The sequence below is a fragment of the Podarcis erhardii genome (assembly GCF_964252035.2).
Source record: "Podarcis erhardii genome assembly, chromosome: 10".
Taxonomy (NCBI): domain Eukaryota; kingdom Metazoa; phylum Chordata; class Lepidosauria; order Squamata; family Lacertidae; genus Podarcis; species Podarcis erhardii.
This window is the reverse complement of record NC_138500.1, coordinates 17,791,467-17,809,502: the sequence shown is the minus strand read 5'-3', so window position 1 is coordinate 17,809,502 and position 18,036 is coordinate 17,791,467. Positions and strand designations below refer to the sequence as shown.

General features: G+C 38.0%; 1 protein-coding gene across 4 annotated transcripts in view; it reads left to right on the top strand.

Moving 5' to 3' along the window:
• Positions 1 to 18,036, top strand: part of BCL2L13 (BCL2 like 13) — a 34,598-nt gene that overhangs the window by 7,405 nt on the left and 9,157 nt on the right. For 3 of the 4 annotated variants that reach the window (XM_081880061.1, XM_081880062.1, XM_081880063.1), the window contains exons 3-6: positions 3,192 to 3,299; positions 4,852 to 5,008; positions 9,067 to 9,136; positions 13,439 to 13,582. In XM_081880061.1, coding sequence (XP_081736187.1) covers positions 3,192 to 3,299; positions 4,852 to 5,008; positions 9,067 to 9,136; positions 13,439 to 13,582 — 479 coding nt within the window. Of the gene's footprint in view, positions 1 to 3,191; positions 3,300 to 4,851; positions 5,009 to 9,066; positions 9,137 to 13,438; positions 13,583 to 14,019; positions 16,695 to 18,036 lie in introns of all 4 variants that reach the window. The other variant, XR_014160978.1, reaches the window with a different exon arrangement.

Below are 18,036 nucleotides of genomic sequence, written 5' to 3'. Positions count from 1 at the left end.
TTTCATTTTCGAACGCACCTCGGAAGTCAAATGGCTGCCAAGGCTCGTTTCTCTATTTTTTCAATTGAATTCTCCGACAGCTCATTGAGCCTCAGTTGTCACATGTTTTGGAAGTCGAACACTCTTCTGGAACGGATTATGTTAGACAACCGAGGTTCCACTGTACTAATGTTTGTATACAGCACTGATTACATCCACCTTACAGCCAGTTTCCCCCCTCCCCCCATTGTTTCATTTGCCTCTCAAAACACTCATTCATTTTGGCATCCGCTTTGATTTTTTGACAAAGTCATAGGGGAGCAAGGCAATATTAATTTAGGAGTACTATCGAATTGTGAACCTGATTCTTCAGATGTAGTGTGTGATTTGGGCTGGTGTAGTCTGGCAAAAGCCAGTGTTCCTTAGATATCCAATCATCAACATCTTGTCTCAATCTGGATTCAGTTTTGGGTTCCTGATTTTAGTGGCCTTTGTTTTGAACTCCCCAGTTCTATTAAGGGGTTTTGTATTACCACTGGAAATTCAGTATTATTCCAATTCAATATTATATCTAGTAAAGAAAATATTTTATTTAAATTAGTATGCACTACCATCCTATAAGAGGAAAATGATTCTCTTTTGTGCTTTATTCACAGTACTGTATACCGTTGAAATGGGGCACATTGTTTTACAGATTACCACTGAGATTCCTTCCCGTAATGTACTTGTCAGAACCACTAATAACAAGAACGCAGTAATTTGCAGTCCATGGAGCTTAGGAGAACTGTTCTGAGAAACCATCAGTGTCTTCCCTTCCCTGCCCACAAAGTACAGCTGAATTTTGCTTCCTGTACAGTCTGGCAGTGTTGCTTTTGGACCAGCCAGAAATCATCACTTGAGAACAATATATTGTACTTTGTTTCTCTGGAAGGGGCAGACATTTAAATTGTTTTATTCTGATTATTTACAAAGAGCTGTGGAAATAAAGAGAAGGATAAAACTACTTTTCTACTTATGAATAACTTAGTTAAATAGTGTCGGGAATTAGACAGGTTTCCTGTTGTTGTCTGTCAAGTCAATATCAAAATCAGTTAATATTTGCTGTATTGTCTCCTTTAGAGCCTCTGAATAGTGGCTGTTTTTTATTCATTAGCAATACTGAATGGTTGAATGTGAAAGCACTGAGGATACAACATTAGGTATCTAAATAGTACTCCTGTGTACTTTAAAGGATTGAAATTCATTGTCATTTTTTCAGCATGGTTTCTTATCAAGTATGACAGCTTGCCATGTGTGATCACCATCACTCAAGTTCTGTGGGAAACAGGTGCTCTTCTCAATGGATTCCTTCTCATTTGGGCAGGGCAAGCCTTAACTGAGAAGTCTAGATTTGAGTTTTCTTTATGTAACTGTAATTCAGTCTTTCCTGATGGGAGGTATTATACAACTAGTTAAACTGTCCAAGTAAGTTTCTCTGCTTTCCAGACAAAACTCTTTCTTTAATGTGATTTTATAATTCTGGTACTTCTGATAGAAGCCTACTTACCTCCAGGTCAGAACTCCAGAGGCACTTCACTAACAACATCTAGGAATCATTTTTGTCTCATCCTATCCTATATCATCATTTGGACACAGGACATTTTGGTGGTTGTTCACGGGGGTGTTTATGCTTTTTCATACATTGTTTGTGCAAGTACAGCAGAAATTGCAAGTTGATGTGATCAGATAAGTGTGGTATAATTGATTCTACTTACTGCTCTTGTCACTGCTGTCATTGTTTGAGTTGGAACGAAGTTCCTCTCCCTAGCAGCAACTAATTAAGTGCCCTGGAGAGCAGTCAGCACTTTTTATTTCTCCATTCTTCCATCTCCATTTATTTCTCCAATTTTCCATCTCCATTTTTTTAGGAAGAGGGGAGTAACATTTCTAAAACTGTGGCAAAAAGAGTTAATAGAATAAAAAATTTCAAGTGGGTAAAATGAGATGTGGCTGTTAGAAAACTTCCATTTTCAGGGGGAAATGTATTTCTTCTTGAAGGACAAATATAATGGCATGGTATACTTATAGGAGCGGGGAGAAGGGATGTGTTGTCCCGGAAGGTTGCCCCTTAAGCATCACATGATTTGTCAGTTTGGTTGACTCTTGGCATATAAATTGAGCAAGTGAATCTGTCCCTGTGGTAGCGTGTGTGCTATACTAATTCTCCTGTCACATTCCACAAAGTCATTTCTGGAAATGGGAAGAGAAGCTCATTAGAGGCCATCTAAATTCCGTAATATCAATATTAAAATCTGTTAGAAGAATATGGTATTCAAATAAAGACACACTTAAGTATCTGGGTTTCTCTAGTGAAGAGGGAGTGAGTGCATACAGTTTTATTTGTCTGATTAAACTATTTGTTTTGTGAGTCTAGTAGCAAAAACTCCAGCATCCATAAAAATGAAAGAAAAACATTTTTCATGTATTAACTTAAAGTGGAGCTCTGAAATAATTAAACAAATGACCTGCAAACATTTTTGCTTGGTGTGGACATTAAAATAAGCCACAGTTTAAACCATAGTTAAATGCAAACAAGGCCACTAAGTATAGGAAAACATCTCCAGAATTAGAAGACAACTTTCTTTCAATAGATTTTACTGTTTAGAACAAAGTAGATTCTTACATTTCAAGGAGACTGTGTTAACGTTTTGTAATGCTGGATCACTAATGTTTGGGTGTTTCTGCCTTTCTGTTGAAACACTCTCAGCAATTTATACTGCTGGGGAGATTAGAACTTCATCAATTTGGCATGTCATATATTTGTTGGGAAAAGTCATTTTCTTTATTAAATTTCTTCCACTTTCATAAATACAAATTTATAGCACTAATATACATGTCTACTTAGAAGTAAGTCCCATTGAACACAACTCTGTCATCCCTTTTCATTTGCCATGCTGAGGGGGCCTTAGCTAAATGCGCATGGGATTGCAACCTTGTTTATTTTTCTTAGGGAATTTTTTTCCTCACTAGAAATGATTGGTTGTGTGAGAAATTGACCTGGATGCTCTTGTGCCATAAACACTAATTCCTACTTATTTTTATAGTGAACTGAAGTTATTTTGCTTTGATAGAACTGCAAGTGTTTGTAATTGATGAATATTTGTTGCTCTTCTGCCATTATATGCATATCCTAAGAATCTACCTTTTTAGCTGAATTTTTTTGCTTGGTTCAGTGACTGATCCATCTGCGGTCTCACAAGCTTTAGATAAGGAAGTCCTGGAGAAACTTAAAGCAGAAATTGAGGAGGAATTGAAACGTCTTGATGAAGAAATTTTGGAAGGTCTGTGCAAGTTGGTGAACTTATTTTCTTGGTTGCTTATGTTGTTATGTTCCAAGAATTATAATTTTCCTACAGCCATATTTTCAGAGGGAATATTAATTCATGTTTTTGAGAATTATGTATTATAAGCCAATGTAACACACATTTCAAACTGTAAGTGAAAACAGCTGTATTTTCAAAGAGAAAATGCAGTTAAAGATTAGTGAAGGTTCTTCAGAAAGATGTATTATAACCCAATGTAATAAATACACAGTTCCAACTTCAAGTAAGATTGCTATTGAAGTTTTATTTTCTTTTTGCAATAGCTGCCTTAGATGAGACATAATTATGTTCGTGCAAAATTACAGAATAGTTATTTTTATTAGTTCTGTATGCTTAAGTGCAAATTTTACCTTAGAAATGTTTGTTTTATATTTTCTGTCCCACCAGGAAGGGTATTAGGGCATTCCTCTCTCTAACCTCAGCATTTGTAATTTTAATCATACACTAAAGGCAAGGGTGGGGATCTTATTTCAGTTGTTGGACTACAATCTCATCATCCCTTACTACTGGCCATACCAGGTGGGACTAAAGAGATTTGGGGGTCCAAAAGCATTTGGAGAGATGCAGGATCTTCATTCTTGATTTAAATATTGTTCAGCCAAGTTAAGTAAATCTATGATTTTATGTTTTGTTTTACACCAGCCTGATAATTATTATATTGAAAAGAGCTATGCACATCATAAATATGTACTTTTAAGCCCTGGTGATTGCAGTGGGATATATTTGGCTCATCTACATATTAATCATAGGATCGCAGAACTGTAGAGTTGGAGGGGACCCCCAAGGGTAATTTAGTCCAACTGCTTACAATGCAGGAATGTCAGCTAAAGCAGCCATGACAGATGGCCATCTAACATCTGCTTAAAAACCTTCAAAGAAGTAGAGGCCATCACCTCCTGAGGGAGTCTGTTCCACTGTCTTAACGGCACTTAGTCGGAATCTCCTTGTAGCTTGATCCATTAGCATGGGCCCTCTCCTCCAGAGCAGAAGAAAATAAGCTTGCACCATCAGCCATGTGATAGCTCTTTAGATATTTGAAGATGGCTATCTCAGTCTCCTCTCTTGCAGGCTAAATATACCCAACTCCCTCAAACGTTTTCATAAAGCTTGGTTTCCAAACCCTTGATCATCTCGATTGCCCTCCTCTGCACACATCTTGGGTTATATACCTTATTAATTGGCACTCTGGTACAATGTAAGATTGTACTAGTTACCAATTGCTGAAAAGCAGAAGGGCAAGAGTCCTTTTGTTTTTGAATTCTGCTTGTAGGTTTCACACAGGCATTTAGTTGGCCACTCTGAGAACAGGATGCTGGACTAGATGGACAATTGGCCTCTTATGTTCTTAACCAGCTAAGTCATATTTGGAGCAGACCCAGTGAAATCAGTTGACTTAAGTTAGTCATGACTGATTAAGTTAGTCAATTGATTTCAGTGGATCTGCTCCAAGTATGACCTACTATTTCAATCTCACTAACAGTATGAAATCTCTCTCCCCCCCCCCCCCCAGCTTTTACCAGCACAGGCTTTGACTGCCACACATCTCCAGTATTCAGTCCTGCCAACCCAGAGACTTCAATAGAAGATTGCTTAGCTCATCTGGGAGAGAAAGTATTCCAAGAATTGAAAGAACCTCTTCAAAAGGCATTAGAGACCCTACTTAGCAAGTGAGTTCTCATTTGCTTTGCTCAGCAGGGAAGGTACTTGCTCTTAAAATTCTCACAAATACAGTAATATTGATTATGTGACTATATTTTGGCACAACTATTTCTAAATCTGATTCACTTTCCTTCCTTAATTATGCACTTGATATGAAGTGAGCTAACAATTTCCCATTATTTAAACTTATGAACATCAGTACACTACAATGAAAACAGCTTCCTTCAAAGCCACTGCTTATTCTGATAGCTGTAAATGCCCGAATGTTTTCCTTATCAGACAGTAGTCAGGGTAGAGTCCTTCCTCCTAAGTGTTTAAAATCTGGATGCTGTACTACAATGCCATGGGGCTAATATTGATATCTCTATATTTTAGGTACCCCAGATGTTGCCAAACATATATTGGGTGCACTTCTGCTATTGGAACTACTTCCCCATTCTCATAGTGGGAGCGCTTCTGGCCTTTAATAAGAGGGACAAGTAGGAAGTAATAGAGAAATTGCGTTGAGGTAGCACAGACACGTGTTTCATGTAAGTCAGTCTGCTTTTTTTTTACATATAGCAGGGTAGACCCTCAATGTTGACATGAGATAGGGAGTAGGTCATTTCATTGAATTATTCCAAATGAATATGTAGAGCTGGTATATTATAAAACAAAAGTGCTGACATTTGATTATGTTAGTAATACAAGTATCAGAGGGATAAGATAATTGATTCCACAATAGCTTAATAAATTTGGCAGTTCCTGTTTATTGTAAAGCTGCATAGGATTTTGCCATATTGATTACAGCCAGCACTTTTTACCTCACTCTGCTGCATGTAGTGGCAATGTATAGAAGTTCAGGTCTGAAAAGCAACTTTTTTCATAGTTTGAAAATAAAACACAATAGAAAACTTTCTATATTCTACTATGCCTGATCTGAAAGTTGAACCACTCATGTTAATAATACAAACTATCACATCTTTATTTACGACAGTTCTCCTTGTGTAGACAGTCCATACCATTCAGAAAAGCAGTTGTAGAGCAAAAAAGGGAAACAGAGCTTTTTGCCAGTATTTATAAGCCCTTCTTACATAAGTCAATATTGAAAGGTACTGAGATACTGTATACAAGCAGTTCCTTGAATTATTATTTTTCTAAAACTGTCACAAACATTTGGTATAAATTTGACTTCATTACACATCTCTACCAGTACCAGGCTTTGTTCATTTTAAGTTAAGATACAGAAAATCACAGGAACACTTTAAGATTGCTTTGCCTAAATCAGGGGTTCTCAACTTTCTCCCCACGGGGCCCACTTGACATGGGTGAAAATTACTGAGCCTCACCAGTCAAAAAAGATGGTGCAGAGGCAGAGCCAGTCACAACATGGTGATAGATGGAGGCAGAGTTTGGCATAATCAGCAGGCAATTACTGGCATCACCTTCTACAGATACCTAATACATATTTGGAAATTACAAAATTCTTTCCCACTGTATTTTTCTTGTGGCAAGGATTTCCACAGCTCAGCTTTCCTCAAGCTTAAGTACAGATGTTTGATCTTGAGGTATTGTGACAGACCCCCAAGTTAGGAAGAATTTGCTGATCCAGAGGTTCTAAGTGGAGAAGGCTTTTTCCTTTATATTTTCCTTCCCACCCTTGCATGTGTCTCTATAGTATTTTTATCCATCTTGTCATTTCTCCTTGTTAGATCTTATCCCCCCGCCCCGGCTCTGAAACCTGCAAGCTGTTTTCATCCCTCCTCCCTGGTTCTTTTTACTACCTTCACTTATTTATGCTAATAGTTTTTTTCTCTTAGCCTATTCTGTTGTATTCCCCATTGAATTATTCTTAATAATAAATATATCTTTTCTCATCTAAATTCCTTTAACAACACCTCTGACTCTTCCTCTTAGAGAAGGGAGACCTGCCATGAACTTCTGTCTCCCAGCCATCTTTACTCAGCATGCAAGGAGTGGCTGGGGAAACCCTGGCAGATGGGTGGGGTATAAATAATAAATTATTATTAAATTATTATATTGCATAGCTTTTGCTATATTCATACCTTCTTCCACAGATGACTTACTGGTTCCCAATAGCTTGGAGAAAGATGGAGACTTTGATTGAAGTTGTATGAAAGCGTTTGTTTTCAGCATTGGGATTTTTTTCTTTTCTTTTTTTTTTTTTTTTGCAACAGTCCCAATTTAATACTGAAATGAGCCAGAGTCTGGCACCTTGTTATGTCTGAACCTGGGCTTGTGGTTTGTTTCTCTCCAAACAAACTGGGGGTTGTAACCAAGGTTTGTTCTTGGTTTCTGCTGGTGAGTGAAAAACCTGTCTCTGGAGCTAGATTTGTGATGGCTGTTCTACACACACAGCTCATCGCTGATGTTTTGATTATTTTAAGATCTTTGAGTTAAGAAATTGCAGCACAAGTGGAAGCTTCTGTATTTGGTAAATTTAATTATCTAGCAGATTGATCAAAATCTATAACAAATGATGTGGAAAAGTTATTAAATTGTCATACATATGGTTGTTCTGTGAACATGTAGATGCTTTCAAAAATCTGCAATTTAGTCTTCTATTGAAACTGTAAGTCATTTATATTGTGGACATGGTGATATGAAGGTTTCCAGCCCTCGTGTACTGAGTACAGTAGACAGATGTAGCAGACCAGCTGTCCTTAAGATAGACTCAATAAATGCATTTAACCCTTGCTCAGGACATCCTCATGAAAGAAGTAGGAAAATGCGGATTAGGGGGGAAAACCTGCTAAGCATGGAGCGTTCTGTTTGTTGAAAAACAACATACAAGGGTCAATCAGTAGGAAATATATCCAGTAGCATCTCATGGGGCCAGTGCTGGAACAATTTTGTCCTATGTAGGACTAAAAATTTCACTTCTGTCCTCCACCTGCATGTGAGAGGTAAAGATATATATAGATATACATATGGAAACTTTCCAATCACCTGGGATGAGCTGGTTAACCTGTCACTTTAGGCTGTGATGCACTGGGTGAAAATAGTGGCCAGTTCACTTCTTCCCCACTTCTGCTGCACTGCAGGGGCCTAAACCATGTTTTGGCTTAGTGTTGTACCCAAACCCTGGTTCATGGTTTGTTTTTCCCAAACAAATCACAAGCATTCGGTTTCAGCCTGTGGTTTGTATGGAGAGAGACAAATCTTGAGTCTGGGTTTTGAGGTAACACTATGCCAAACCATGGCTTAGCTCCCAGAAGCAGTGGAAGAACAAACTGACCACAATTTTTGCTCCATGTACCAGCATACTGCATGTTTTACTTTTAAAACATCCTTAAGCTTAACTGTGATTTAAAGGTAATATCACTCTTACATAGTTTAAGCAGCTTGATCCTGTGCTTATTTAGATGTGTTTAGTGGGGCTACTTCCAGGTAAGTGTACATAGAATTGTGACATATACACACAGTAATGGGAGTTTCTCCTCTCTCTCAGATTTTGCATTCAGTCACATGTTCAGTAGGTGGGCAAGCAAGAATTGTTACTATATCTTAGTATCCAGTCAGCAGACCAGACCCAGATCTTTCCTACCTGTTAATCACCTGACATTTTATGACACAGAATAATTCAGACTTGAAAATAACAATTGGGAGTGCATTCTAAGTGGACACCCAGTTCTCCCCTTCAGCTGCAAATATCTTGCTGAGCCATCCCCACAGAAATTGGGCCTTGCAGTTGCGGTGGAAGCACCTGCTCAGACACCACTGGCTCTGGTTTTGGCTGTGCCTCAACAGGTTTCCTGATTGCAGCCATCCCATGGAAGTCACTGACTACAATAAAAGTAGTACTAAGGTGGCAACTCCTCAAGGAGTTCAGTTGTAGCATTCTAGTATTAAGTTTTTTGTCAGTTGTCTGCATGAGCTGATTCAACAAAAAATGCACAAATCATTTCACCAACTCTGTAATCTAATATTACTAGAATTGACATATCTCTCTGTGTTACTATTACCATTTCAAGACTGTGCAGAAACTGTTGAAAAGGAAGTTATGCCTTCTTGTTTTGCCTTTGCTTTGCTTTATAAAATCTTGTGTTTGGTTTTATTTGTACAGACCAGTAACTTACAAGGAATACAAGGAGAGGACACAGGAAGCATCAGCTCATGCCAGTGGATGGAGCAAGGTACTTGCCAAATCACCCTCACTTTGAATTGACTAGATATCCATTATAGACCTGTGCCAATTTAAGGAATCAGTACTCTGTTTTATCTGCCTCATCTGCATGTTCCAGGTTTTATTAGCACTTAAGTATAGGAGTAAGTGTAGTTGGTACATTACTACTATATTTAATATGATTCTGCAGTCACACAGCAAACAGAAAGTCAGTATATGGAGGTTCTCCTCTTTCTCTTTTTAAAAAAGCAAAATTCTAGCCCTTTTTGGTGGTAAAGGGCTAGAATTTGGTGGTATGATTGTGTGTCATCTATGTAGCGAAACACCATGAGAGGGGAGGCTAAGCAACATTTCAGGTAGTGATGATGGGTAATACCTCAGTTTTGTTTATAGGACTTTCTTCCATAATCATTAGAACCAGAATAAATAAAATAAGCAAATATATGCACATACTGAATTTAGTTATTCAAATTTCTTTTCATAATAGCGGATCTGAGTTACTTTCTGGCAAAACTTGCTTTACTTTGAATAGAGAGTGACCATGGTCTCTCTTGTAGGACAGATTTACAGGCAGAATTACTTTTGAAAGCTCAAATAATAGTAGTAGTGACTTGGAGCACTTTATCTGTTTACATCTGATAGGCTAGGCCACATTCCTTCCTAAAAAACAATGGCTTTTCATCTTAATGGCTTTTTGGGTCTCTGGGATCAGCTTAAGCCATGTTCTTGATGTTGGGCTTCCACTGAAAAAAGTTGACACTGCAACATGGTTGCTTGCAGACTTTAGGGTGATGCCAGTGTACCATGCACTTTATTGGCTGTCTCTTGACTCCAAGTCTGCTGCTGGTGTTCTTAGGAAAAGCAGCATTGGTCCAGCATAACTTTGGGAACATTTCCTTCTGTATAAGGTCCCTTGCTCTTCTTGATCAGCTTTATTCAATGTCCATTCTAGTGTTATGAGAAAAGAAGAAAAACATTTCTTTACTCACTTTCTCCATGCCATGCATAATTGTACAAACTTCTGTCTTACCACTCCGTAGTCACCTTTTTTCTAACTAAAAAGTCCTAAAATGCTGCAACCTTTCTTCATACGGGAGTTGCTTCATCCCTTTGATCATTTTGGTTGCTCTTTTCTGAACCTTTTCTAATACTACAATATCCTTTTTGAGGTGACCAGAACTGTACGCAGTATTCCAAATGTGATCACACCATACCTCTACCAGTCTTTTTAGAAAATGCAGTGTCTGCAATTTATAGACTTTTCTGTAACATCTTTTTGACTACATACTCTAACAATATGATTGCTGATGCAGATAAAGCTTGCAAAACAGGTTGTGTTGAAAACAATCTTTATTGGAATTACCACTTTTACCCAGTGGCTATTTTTCTTGAAAACCTGCCCTTTAACAGAGGATTTTGAAGGGAAATGAAAAGAATTAAGAACCCTTCCATCCTATACAGTTTCTAAACTGATAAACTAAAGGAGAATACAAAGGTCACCATGAGAAATCTTAAAAAGTTTTGAACTTACCTTCACGGAGCTAAAAATGTCATTTGCTTTCTTGCAAACCAAATGTTGATTGGATTTTTTTATTGAGTGTCTTCTAGGTTGACAGGAAGTAAAACAGCTATAGTTGGAAGGTGGCAAATGTTCCTCTTTTTTCAAAACAACAAAAAACACTTCATTCTGATAAAATCTTTTCCTACTGAGTTACAACTTTTTGATACCAGAGCTGGAATCCAAAGAAATACTTTGGCTCACAGAAAGGGTGGTGTTAGTCCAGTGGAATTTTTCACTTTCAGCATCTGATAACCGTAACACATCAGAGTAGCTTACAAACTCTCCTGAGTTTCAAAATACAGTGGTGCCTCGCAAGATGAAAAGAATCCGTTCCGCGAGTCTCTTTGTCTTGCGGTTTTTTCGTCTTGCGAAGCGAGCCCATTAGCGGATTAGCGCTATTAGCGGCTTAGCGGATCAGCTGATAAGCGGCTTAGCGGATCAGCTGATAAACGGCTTAGCAGATCAGCTGATAAGCGGCTTAGCTGATCAGCTGATAAGCTGCTTAGCTGATCAGCTGTTAAGCGGCTTAGCAGATCAGCTGATAAGCGGTTTAGCGGCTTAGAAAAAAAGGGGGGGAACCCCCGCAGGAACTCGCAAGACATTTTCGTCTTGCGAAGCAAGCCCATAGGAAATTCGTTTTGCGAAGCACCTCCAAAACGGAAAACCCTTTCGTCTAGTGGGTTTTTCGTCTTGCGAGGCATTCGTCTTGCGGGGCACCACTGTAAGGTCACTTGATATAGGGAGCTATTGTTTAAGGAAACAAATCGGGCCTGAAAGCACTTTTGGACTCATGGAACTAGTTTATGGTTCTATGGAACCTGGCCTAGGAAACTCAAACTGCTGTTATGGCTCTGAACTTCTTTTGTATAAATATGTCTAAATGACAGGGAAATGGAAATAATTACTGTTACTGAACAGGATGAAGGTGAGGAAGGCACTTTATCTGAATGATTTTTATTTTTTGTAAGTACTGTATAATTCTTTTATACAGCATCCACAACAGAAATTGAACGTGACATTTTGCATTAAGGAAAAGGAAATTTGGTGTATGGGTGAGAGACAAACCTTAGACTGAGCAGGAGGAGGCAGATATGCAGATGGTTTTCATTCTTTCCTTTGTAGGGGATAGGGTTCTCCATTGGTATAGCAGTGGGGCTGATGGGTGTATCTCTATTAGTGCTCAAATTGCATTTTCAGTAGCATTTTTCTTCCCACCCCAGCACAGACTTTTACAACTTTATCCATGTCCCATATCCAGATGGATCTCCCTTTGCCAAGCATTTGGTGTTGTTGCTGTGGTTTCCTTCCTCTCCCTATAATCCTTCAGGTCACGGTTACAGTCCAACATGGTGTGTATTTCCATAGAAGTCAGCCCTGGGGTATTCTATGGGGGTTACACCCATGTAAATGTATACAGAATGACAACTTTCCTGAAGACATGGATTCCAAATGCATTCAGAGAGAACAAAGCATGACTATTTCACTCTAAATGCATAGCACAGAAGGAGCCAGTTGTATCCAGTTTTCTGTTAACAGAAATAAGCCCATCTTTTTCCTTGTGAAGCATTCATAGACATTTCAATCTCATAGAAGCTGCCAGGTTCTTAAAGGGTTAGACATATAGTACATCAATTAGTTTTTAATGAATGTTTTCAAATAGATTCTTTTCAGCCCATCAGATATTTATTTCAGGTACTAATTGTTCCAATTCTATTTTATGATTGAATGGAAAAGATACTGTCACTTGGTGCTATGCTTGCTAAAAGCCCATAATGAAAGGGCTTAGTATCTTGGTGGCCCTATGGGAGAGAGCCATAGTTACCACTCGTGTTAGGGAGCTTATTTGGAGTAAAGTGGATCTCTCTGGGTTGAAGCTTCAAGATTCCAAGACAGCATTGACTTTCTCTCATCACAGATATTCACATAAAAATACCCTTTTAGGTGCTAGCTAATTTCTTTCAAGTCTATTGGAATACCTTGCAAGAGAAGATAAATCAGTATTGACTCTTCTTTGGGATAAAGTCAAAAATAGAGAGTGGTATCGCTTGGTAATTCCAGAAATTTGATCAGATAGTGGTGATTTAATTGAAAAGTCACTGTTAAAGAAGGTACAGAATGTTACCCTGTTGCCAGTAATGCATTCTTTGCATTTGAAAGTCCTTGAAGCTGATACTGAAATTGTTTTTCTTGGTGTTGTATGGAGTGTTTGAAGATTATAATGTTGCACAGCAGCAAAACTTTCCAGTCCACTTTACGTTGGGTCACTTGAAGAAGGGATACCTAGGTCCATTATTCTCCTCCCTTTCAAATTGCTGTTACCATCCTGACTGCCTGTTCATTTTAAACAGTGGAGACCCTGCAACAGTAGCAGCAACTCATTTACCTGCCCAAGAAGTAGTGAGAGGTAGGGAATGATGAGTTGAGAACTCATTGCCTGATTCTTGAGACTAGATTGACCCACTGACTAATCTGCTTTTTGGCCAGGGTTCTGTGTTCTATGTATTCTCTTTCTTAACTGAGTACTTGAAAAAGATTATTAATATTTATATTTATATGGGCTTAATGTTGCCTCCTTCAAAGCTGCCCTCCCACCATGCTTGTATCTCATGTCCATGCATGCAAAATTAAAGTACTTACGCAATAAATGTATTTAGCACTCTTTGGCGCAGTGGCAGGATTTTCTTCCAAACTACTGCAATTCCTGATCATGTCTCTTCCTCACCTACCCTTTCTTCACTCTTTACTCCCAAGGTTTTAGTGCCTCTGGTGATTCTTCAGCGATTCCTGATGGAACTGACAAGACAGGGCAAAGAACCACTTGGGGCACTGCTGAATTTTGGAGTGACCTACCTGGAAGACTATGTTGCAGACTACATCATCCAGCAAGGTGGATGGGTAAGGAAGTTAAATGTCCAACTGTATCTTCCTCCAGTGTTGATGAACAGATATGGGCATCTCTCTGTACAACAGTTGTATTTAAGATTTACTAACTGTTCAAAGGAAAGCAGTGTTGATTTTTTTGTCCATAGCAGAACATATAGATATTATTTAGGATAATGAACAAGAACAAAGGTAACAGCATTATTTTTAAATTGATCTTAATTAAAATGCATTGGTCTTCATATGAGTTTAGTTCTGTTTTCGTGGGGCAGCAGACTTGAGCTACCTCACAGTCATGAACAAATTCAGGTTATGCATTTAGATTGAGCTTGTTTTAATTTTATTGAATATCTCAGAGTGCTTTAAGTTGTATTTCTCTAGATTCCTGTGTGAAATGGGTTAAGAAAAAATGGGTTCTACTTGAAGTGTTATTTGAAAATTGTGTTTTGAAGGTACAACGAAACCCTCTAAGAATATCCAGGCCCCCTCCCTCCCATCTGTTTCTTACAACTTGATAGTTGAACTGGAGCACAGTGAGCATACAGATTATTCCTCTCTGGGAGATAGAACACTGCCAGATTTAAACAGAATTAATCTGGGATTAGTGAAATGACTCCCAAGTTGTTTTTATTCTCAAAGTAAAGCTGTTCAGTGGTTAGAAAATCTAAATAGCAAAAACATACTAATAACCTTTAAAATTATATATTTTTCATATTTTGATTTTGTAAAGTGTACTAGGAGGGTGCAAACAGTGGTTTTACCAGGGGCTTTCCACTCGCCCTCATCTCCTTTGTGCCCTTATTTTCTCATAAGAATAAATATGTTTCTTGACTGTACAAATTGCATATTTGCCTGGTGCAAGAGCTGGTGTTTAGATTATGCCTTTATGACTTCCACTTCCTGCAGAATAAACAATGACTCCTACATCTGGTTATGCTTTGGGCCTTGAATTAATGAAATGTCTTAGATTTTTTGTTTTTGGCCAGTAGATAACTTCTTGCATTGTGCCCTCCTGTTTCTTTTGATGTTTTGGTACCCTCAGAAGACTGTGTTCCATACCTCAACGACTTCTGTAAAGCCTTTTATAAACATGCGTGTCACAATGCATAGTTGCTTCTGAAAACACACATCAGCCTAGCTGTGTCTAAGAGGGAGGGAATGTTCACTGTGTGACTGTTTGTAGTTGACTTGGCAGTTCCATGAACCATGCACTTATCTATTCACCTCTAGCCAGGCATAAAATTGGACTGACAGAAGCTGCATAACCAACAGGGCAGAGCTATTTTTGAAATGGTGCAGGAAAGGTGAAGAAAGAATTGAAATGGTGATAATTTTTAAACTGAATAAAAGTTGCCATGATTAACGACTCTGTGGTTAAGAGTAAGATCTTGGGTATTTTGATCTTGATCTTCATGTCATTATGCACAAGTTTCAGTTTTGTGGCTGGTACCTAGTCTTATTTTGATTTGGTTTAACAAATTTGTGTTTTAAGAAACTGAGACTGCAGTATTTCAAGTTTTCCTGAAACATGGTACTACCATTAAGCAATGCTTTTTGGTCGTGTTTAAATACTTGAATAGGGAAACTTCAAATTAATTGCTCTGTTTGGAAGCTCAGAATGCACAGCAAATGTTCTTGCTGGTCTTCACTAATGGTAGTACAGCAGAATTGGAGAATTAGCTGTGGTACTGCCCCTGAGCTGCTTAATCCCAATGTGTAAGGTTCAGCTAGACCTCCTAAATTTCCAGTCATGGTGAACCTGTCCAAGGAAGAAGAAACAACAATGTGTATTGGGGGGTAGGAGATAGCTTAAAAGCTGTTTAAAGACTAATATCACTTAAATATTCATCTACTCCAGCAGATGCAAGGAATGGATTAGTTAAGAGTGTCTTAACTCTCTGTGTTCCATTAATCATTAAAGAGTATGTCATGAGGGTCTCCCAATTCCTTGCACGAAAGTCACAAATAGTCTTTCTAGAGATTTAGAGCTTTGTGAAAACATCAGGTCTTTCTACAGAGGAAGCAGTGGCAAAAACGGTACAACCTCAGGAGCTTTAGTAAGTGGAAATAATCCAGACCGAATGAGCTATTTTGTAGACTAGGAAAATAATTAGACTGAAGTAAAAAATAGTCATGCAACATGGAACACACTTGGAGCAATAAGATACTACAAACTGAATATATAGAATCTTAATATTGGATTCATCACCCAGTGCCATCATTGTGTAATGGAACGTCAGTCAAGAGTAGATTTCCTGATATTTGGAGGATTTTTGCAGAAATGGCAACCTTTAAGAAGAAGATTGGTTCTGGGAATAAGTCCCATAGAACTCAGCTGGGCTTGTTTCTAAATAGACCTGTATAGGATTATGCTGCAAGACTATAAAAGTTAAATGTAGCACATTTAAAAAGGTAATGTCCTCCTTTTCATTGTTCTGATGGTTTCCAGACATTTTTTTCTATGTTGCTTTTCCTTTTCTAATGAGAAGTTGTGTTGCACACATTTTGAGTGTGAGCAGTGAGTAACGAGTAACGTTCTTCAGTGAAATCTGCATTAAGTCTGCTTTTGTAGTAATTTCAATATCAGGAAGAATCAAAATGCAGTTGCAGTTTCTAAGTTCTCATAAAGTTTTGCATATGTAAGCAATAGCTTCTGACCTAAAAGAAACAGAGTCATGCAATGTTGTTGGTTACTGAACTTGAAAAGGATTATAAGAACAATGCAGAATATATACTTTTGCTTTACTTCTCTTCTTGTAAGGCAGTAGATTGGTTTGCTTTGAATTCATTTTCAAGGTAGCAGTGTACTTCTTTAATCATAAGAGGCAGAGATCTAGCTCTGAGCATTTTTGTAGACATAGCTTGCTCTCTAGACATTGTTGATGGAAACCAGAAGAGTCACAGAAAGGTTCCATGTTTTCCACTGGGTCAAAACAAAAAACGTTCATTCTAATTTGGCAGCAGCTTAGCTCTACAGCTTGCCCTGAAGCTGTATTAGGGCACAAACAAATTGATGTGCAGTGCGCATACTCCCTCCCCTTTCTCTGTTCACTCTCCCTCTGTTTGCTGTGTCTGCTGCATCAGAAACTTCTCTTGGAAAAGTGCAGAGTAAGAACAGTCAGTTTGGGTAAGACTTTACTACTGAAGTAGTATAATTATGCTTTAAAAGTGTCAACCTTGTCCTAATTTCCAGTGTTTCATCCACATTGAAAAGGACTTGTGGGAGATCTGAGAAGAATAGAGATGACTAACTATTTTTGCTTAAAAGTTGTTATTCTGCTTTGTCACCAGTTTACATGCTTGTGGCTTGCTCTGCTTTAATAATCTCTGCATGAAAGTATAATTAAGTGCCTTTGGAAACTTGCACATCCATTTGACTTGTAAAAAGCGAACTAGAAGCTGCAATGCACAATTAAAGTCTAAAGTATTGCTTTCCTTGCCATTGCGATTGTGATTGAGTTTATAGAATGATACGGAAAGCAGGCTACTTCCCCTAGTGCTTGACTCTGGGTTTTATTTTCAGTCTTGGCATTGTTGTTGTCTTTAGAAGTGTAAAGTAGTCGTTCAGTTTCTAAAACTGAAGTTGGTGGTAAGTAGCTGTGTTTTATACTCTGATGGTAGTGGTATAAGAACAAACTTCATTTCCGTTTTGAACTTGATAATTTCATTCTTATTAGAAAGACAACCAGGATCTTGCACCAAGGTTTGTTTGCTTAACAAAATTTATATTCTGCTTCAGTGTAGTAAAACCTCTAAGCATCTTGCTCTTCAGACTATTAATAGTGGCATACTTTCAGTGAAAAAACAAAATTGTCTGGTTCTTTATTCCAAAATTTGACTCTGGATGACAAGGGAGAAATCTTTAGGCAATGTATTAAAATAGCAGCATGCTTTGTTGGAGAGTGTGTTTTGTAAGAGAGTAAAAGAATGTACCTTTATTCAGACTTCACTTGCTTACAGAAGTGAGATAATGGAATCCAGGATAACATAATGGATGGTGCAATTTAAAAATAATAATTGCTGGAAGGGATATATCAATAAATGCTAGCTGGAGATTTGTAGGCTTGTGAGACATTATTGACTTTTATAAAGGAGTCTACTGCAGATTTCAGTATCAGATAACAATTCCTGTTTTAGATGGCTTACTTCTTGACTTAGTTTCTCCTCTCTGCTTGAAAATGGAATATTGTGGACTATAATATGTAGTACATAACACTGTATTTGACAAGGGGAGGTCCTATTTAATAGGTTAGTGTTGCTTGTACAGACTAACTGCTCCTGGAAGGAGAGTTCCTGTGTCTTTTTGTATGCTTTTCTAAGTGAAATGAGCAAGTGTTTGTTTTTAGCAGCATGGGTAGCGTGACTGATTAATTTTAGATCTACCTGATACTTAGCATTTTTACTCTTGACTGTTTTGAAATACTAAAACAAATCATTGGGATCCTGCATATGCAGTTTAAATTTGTTTA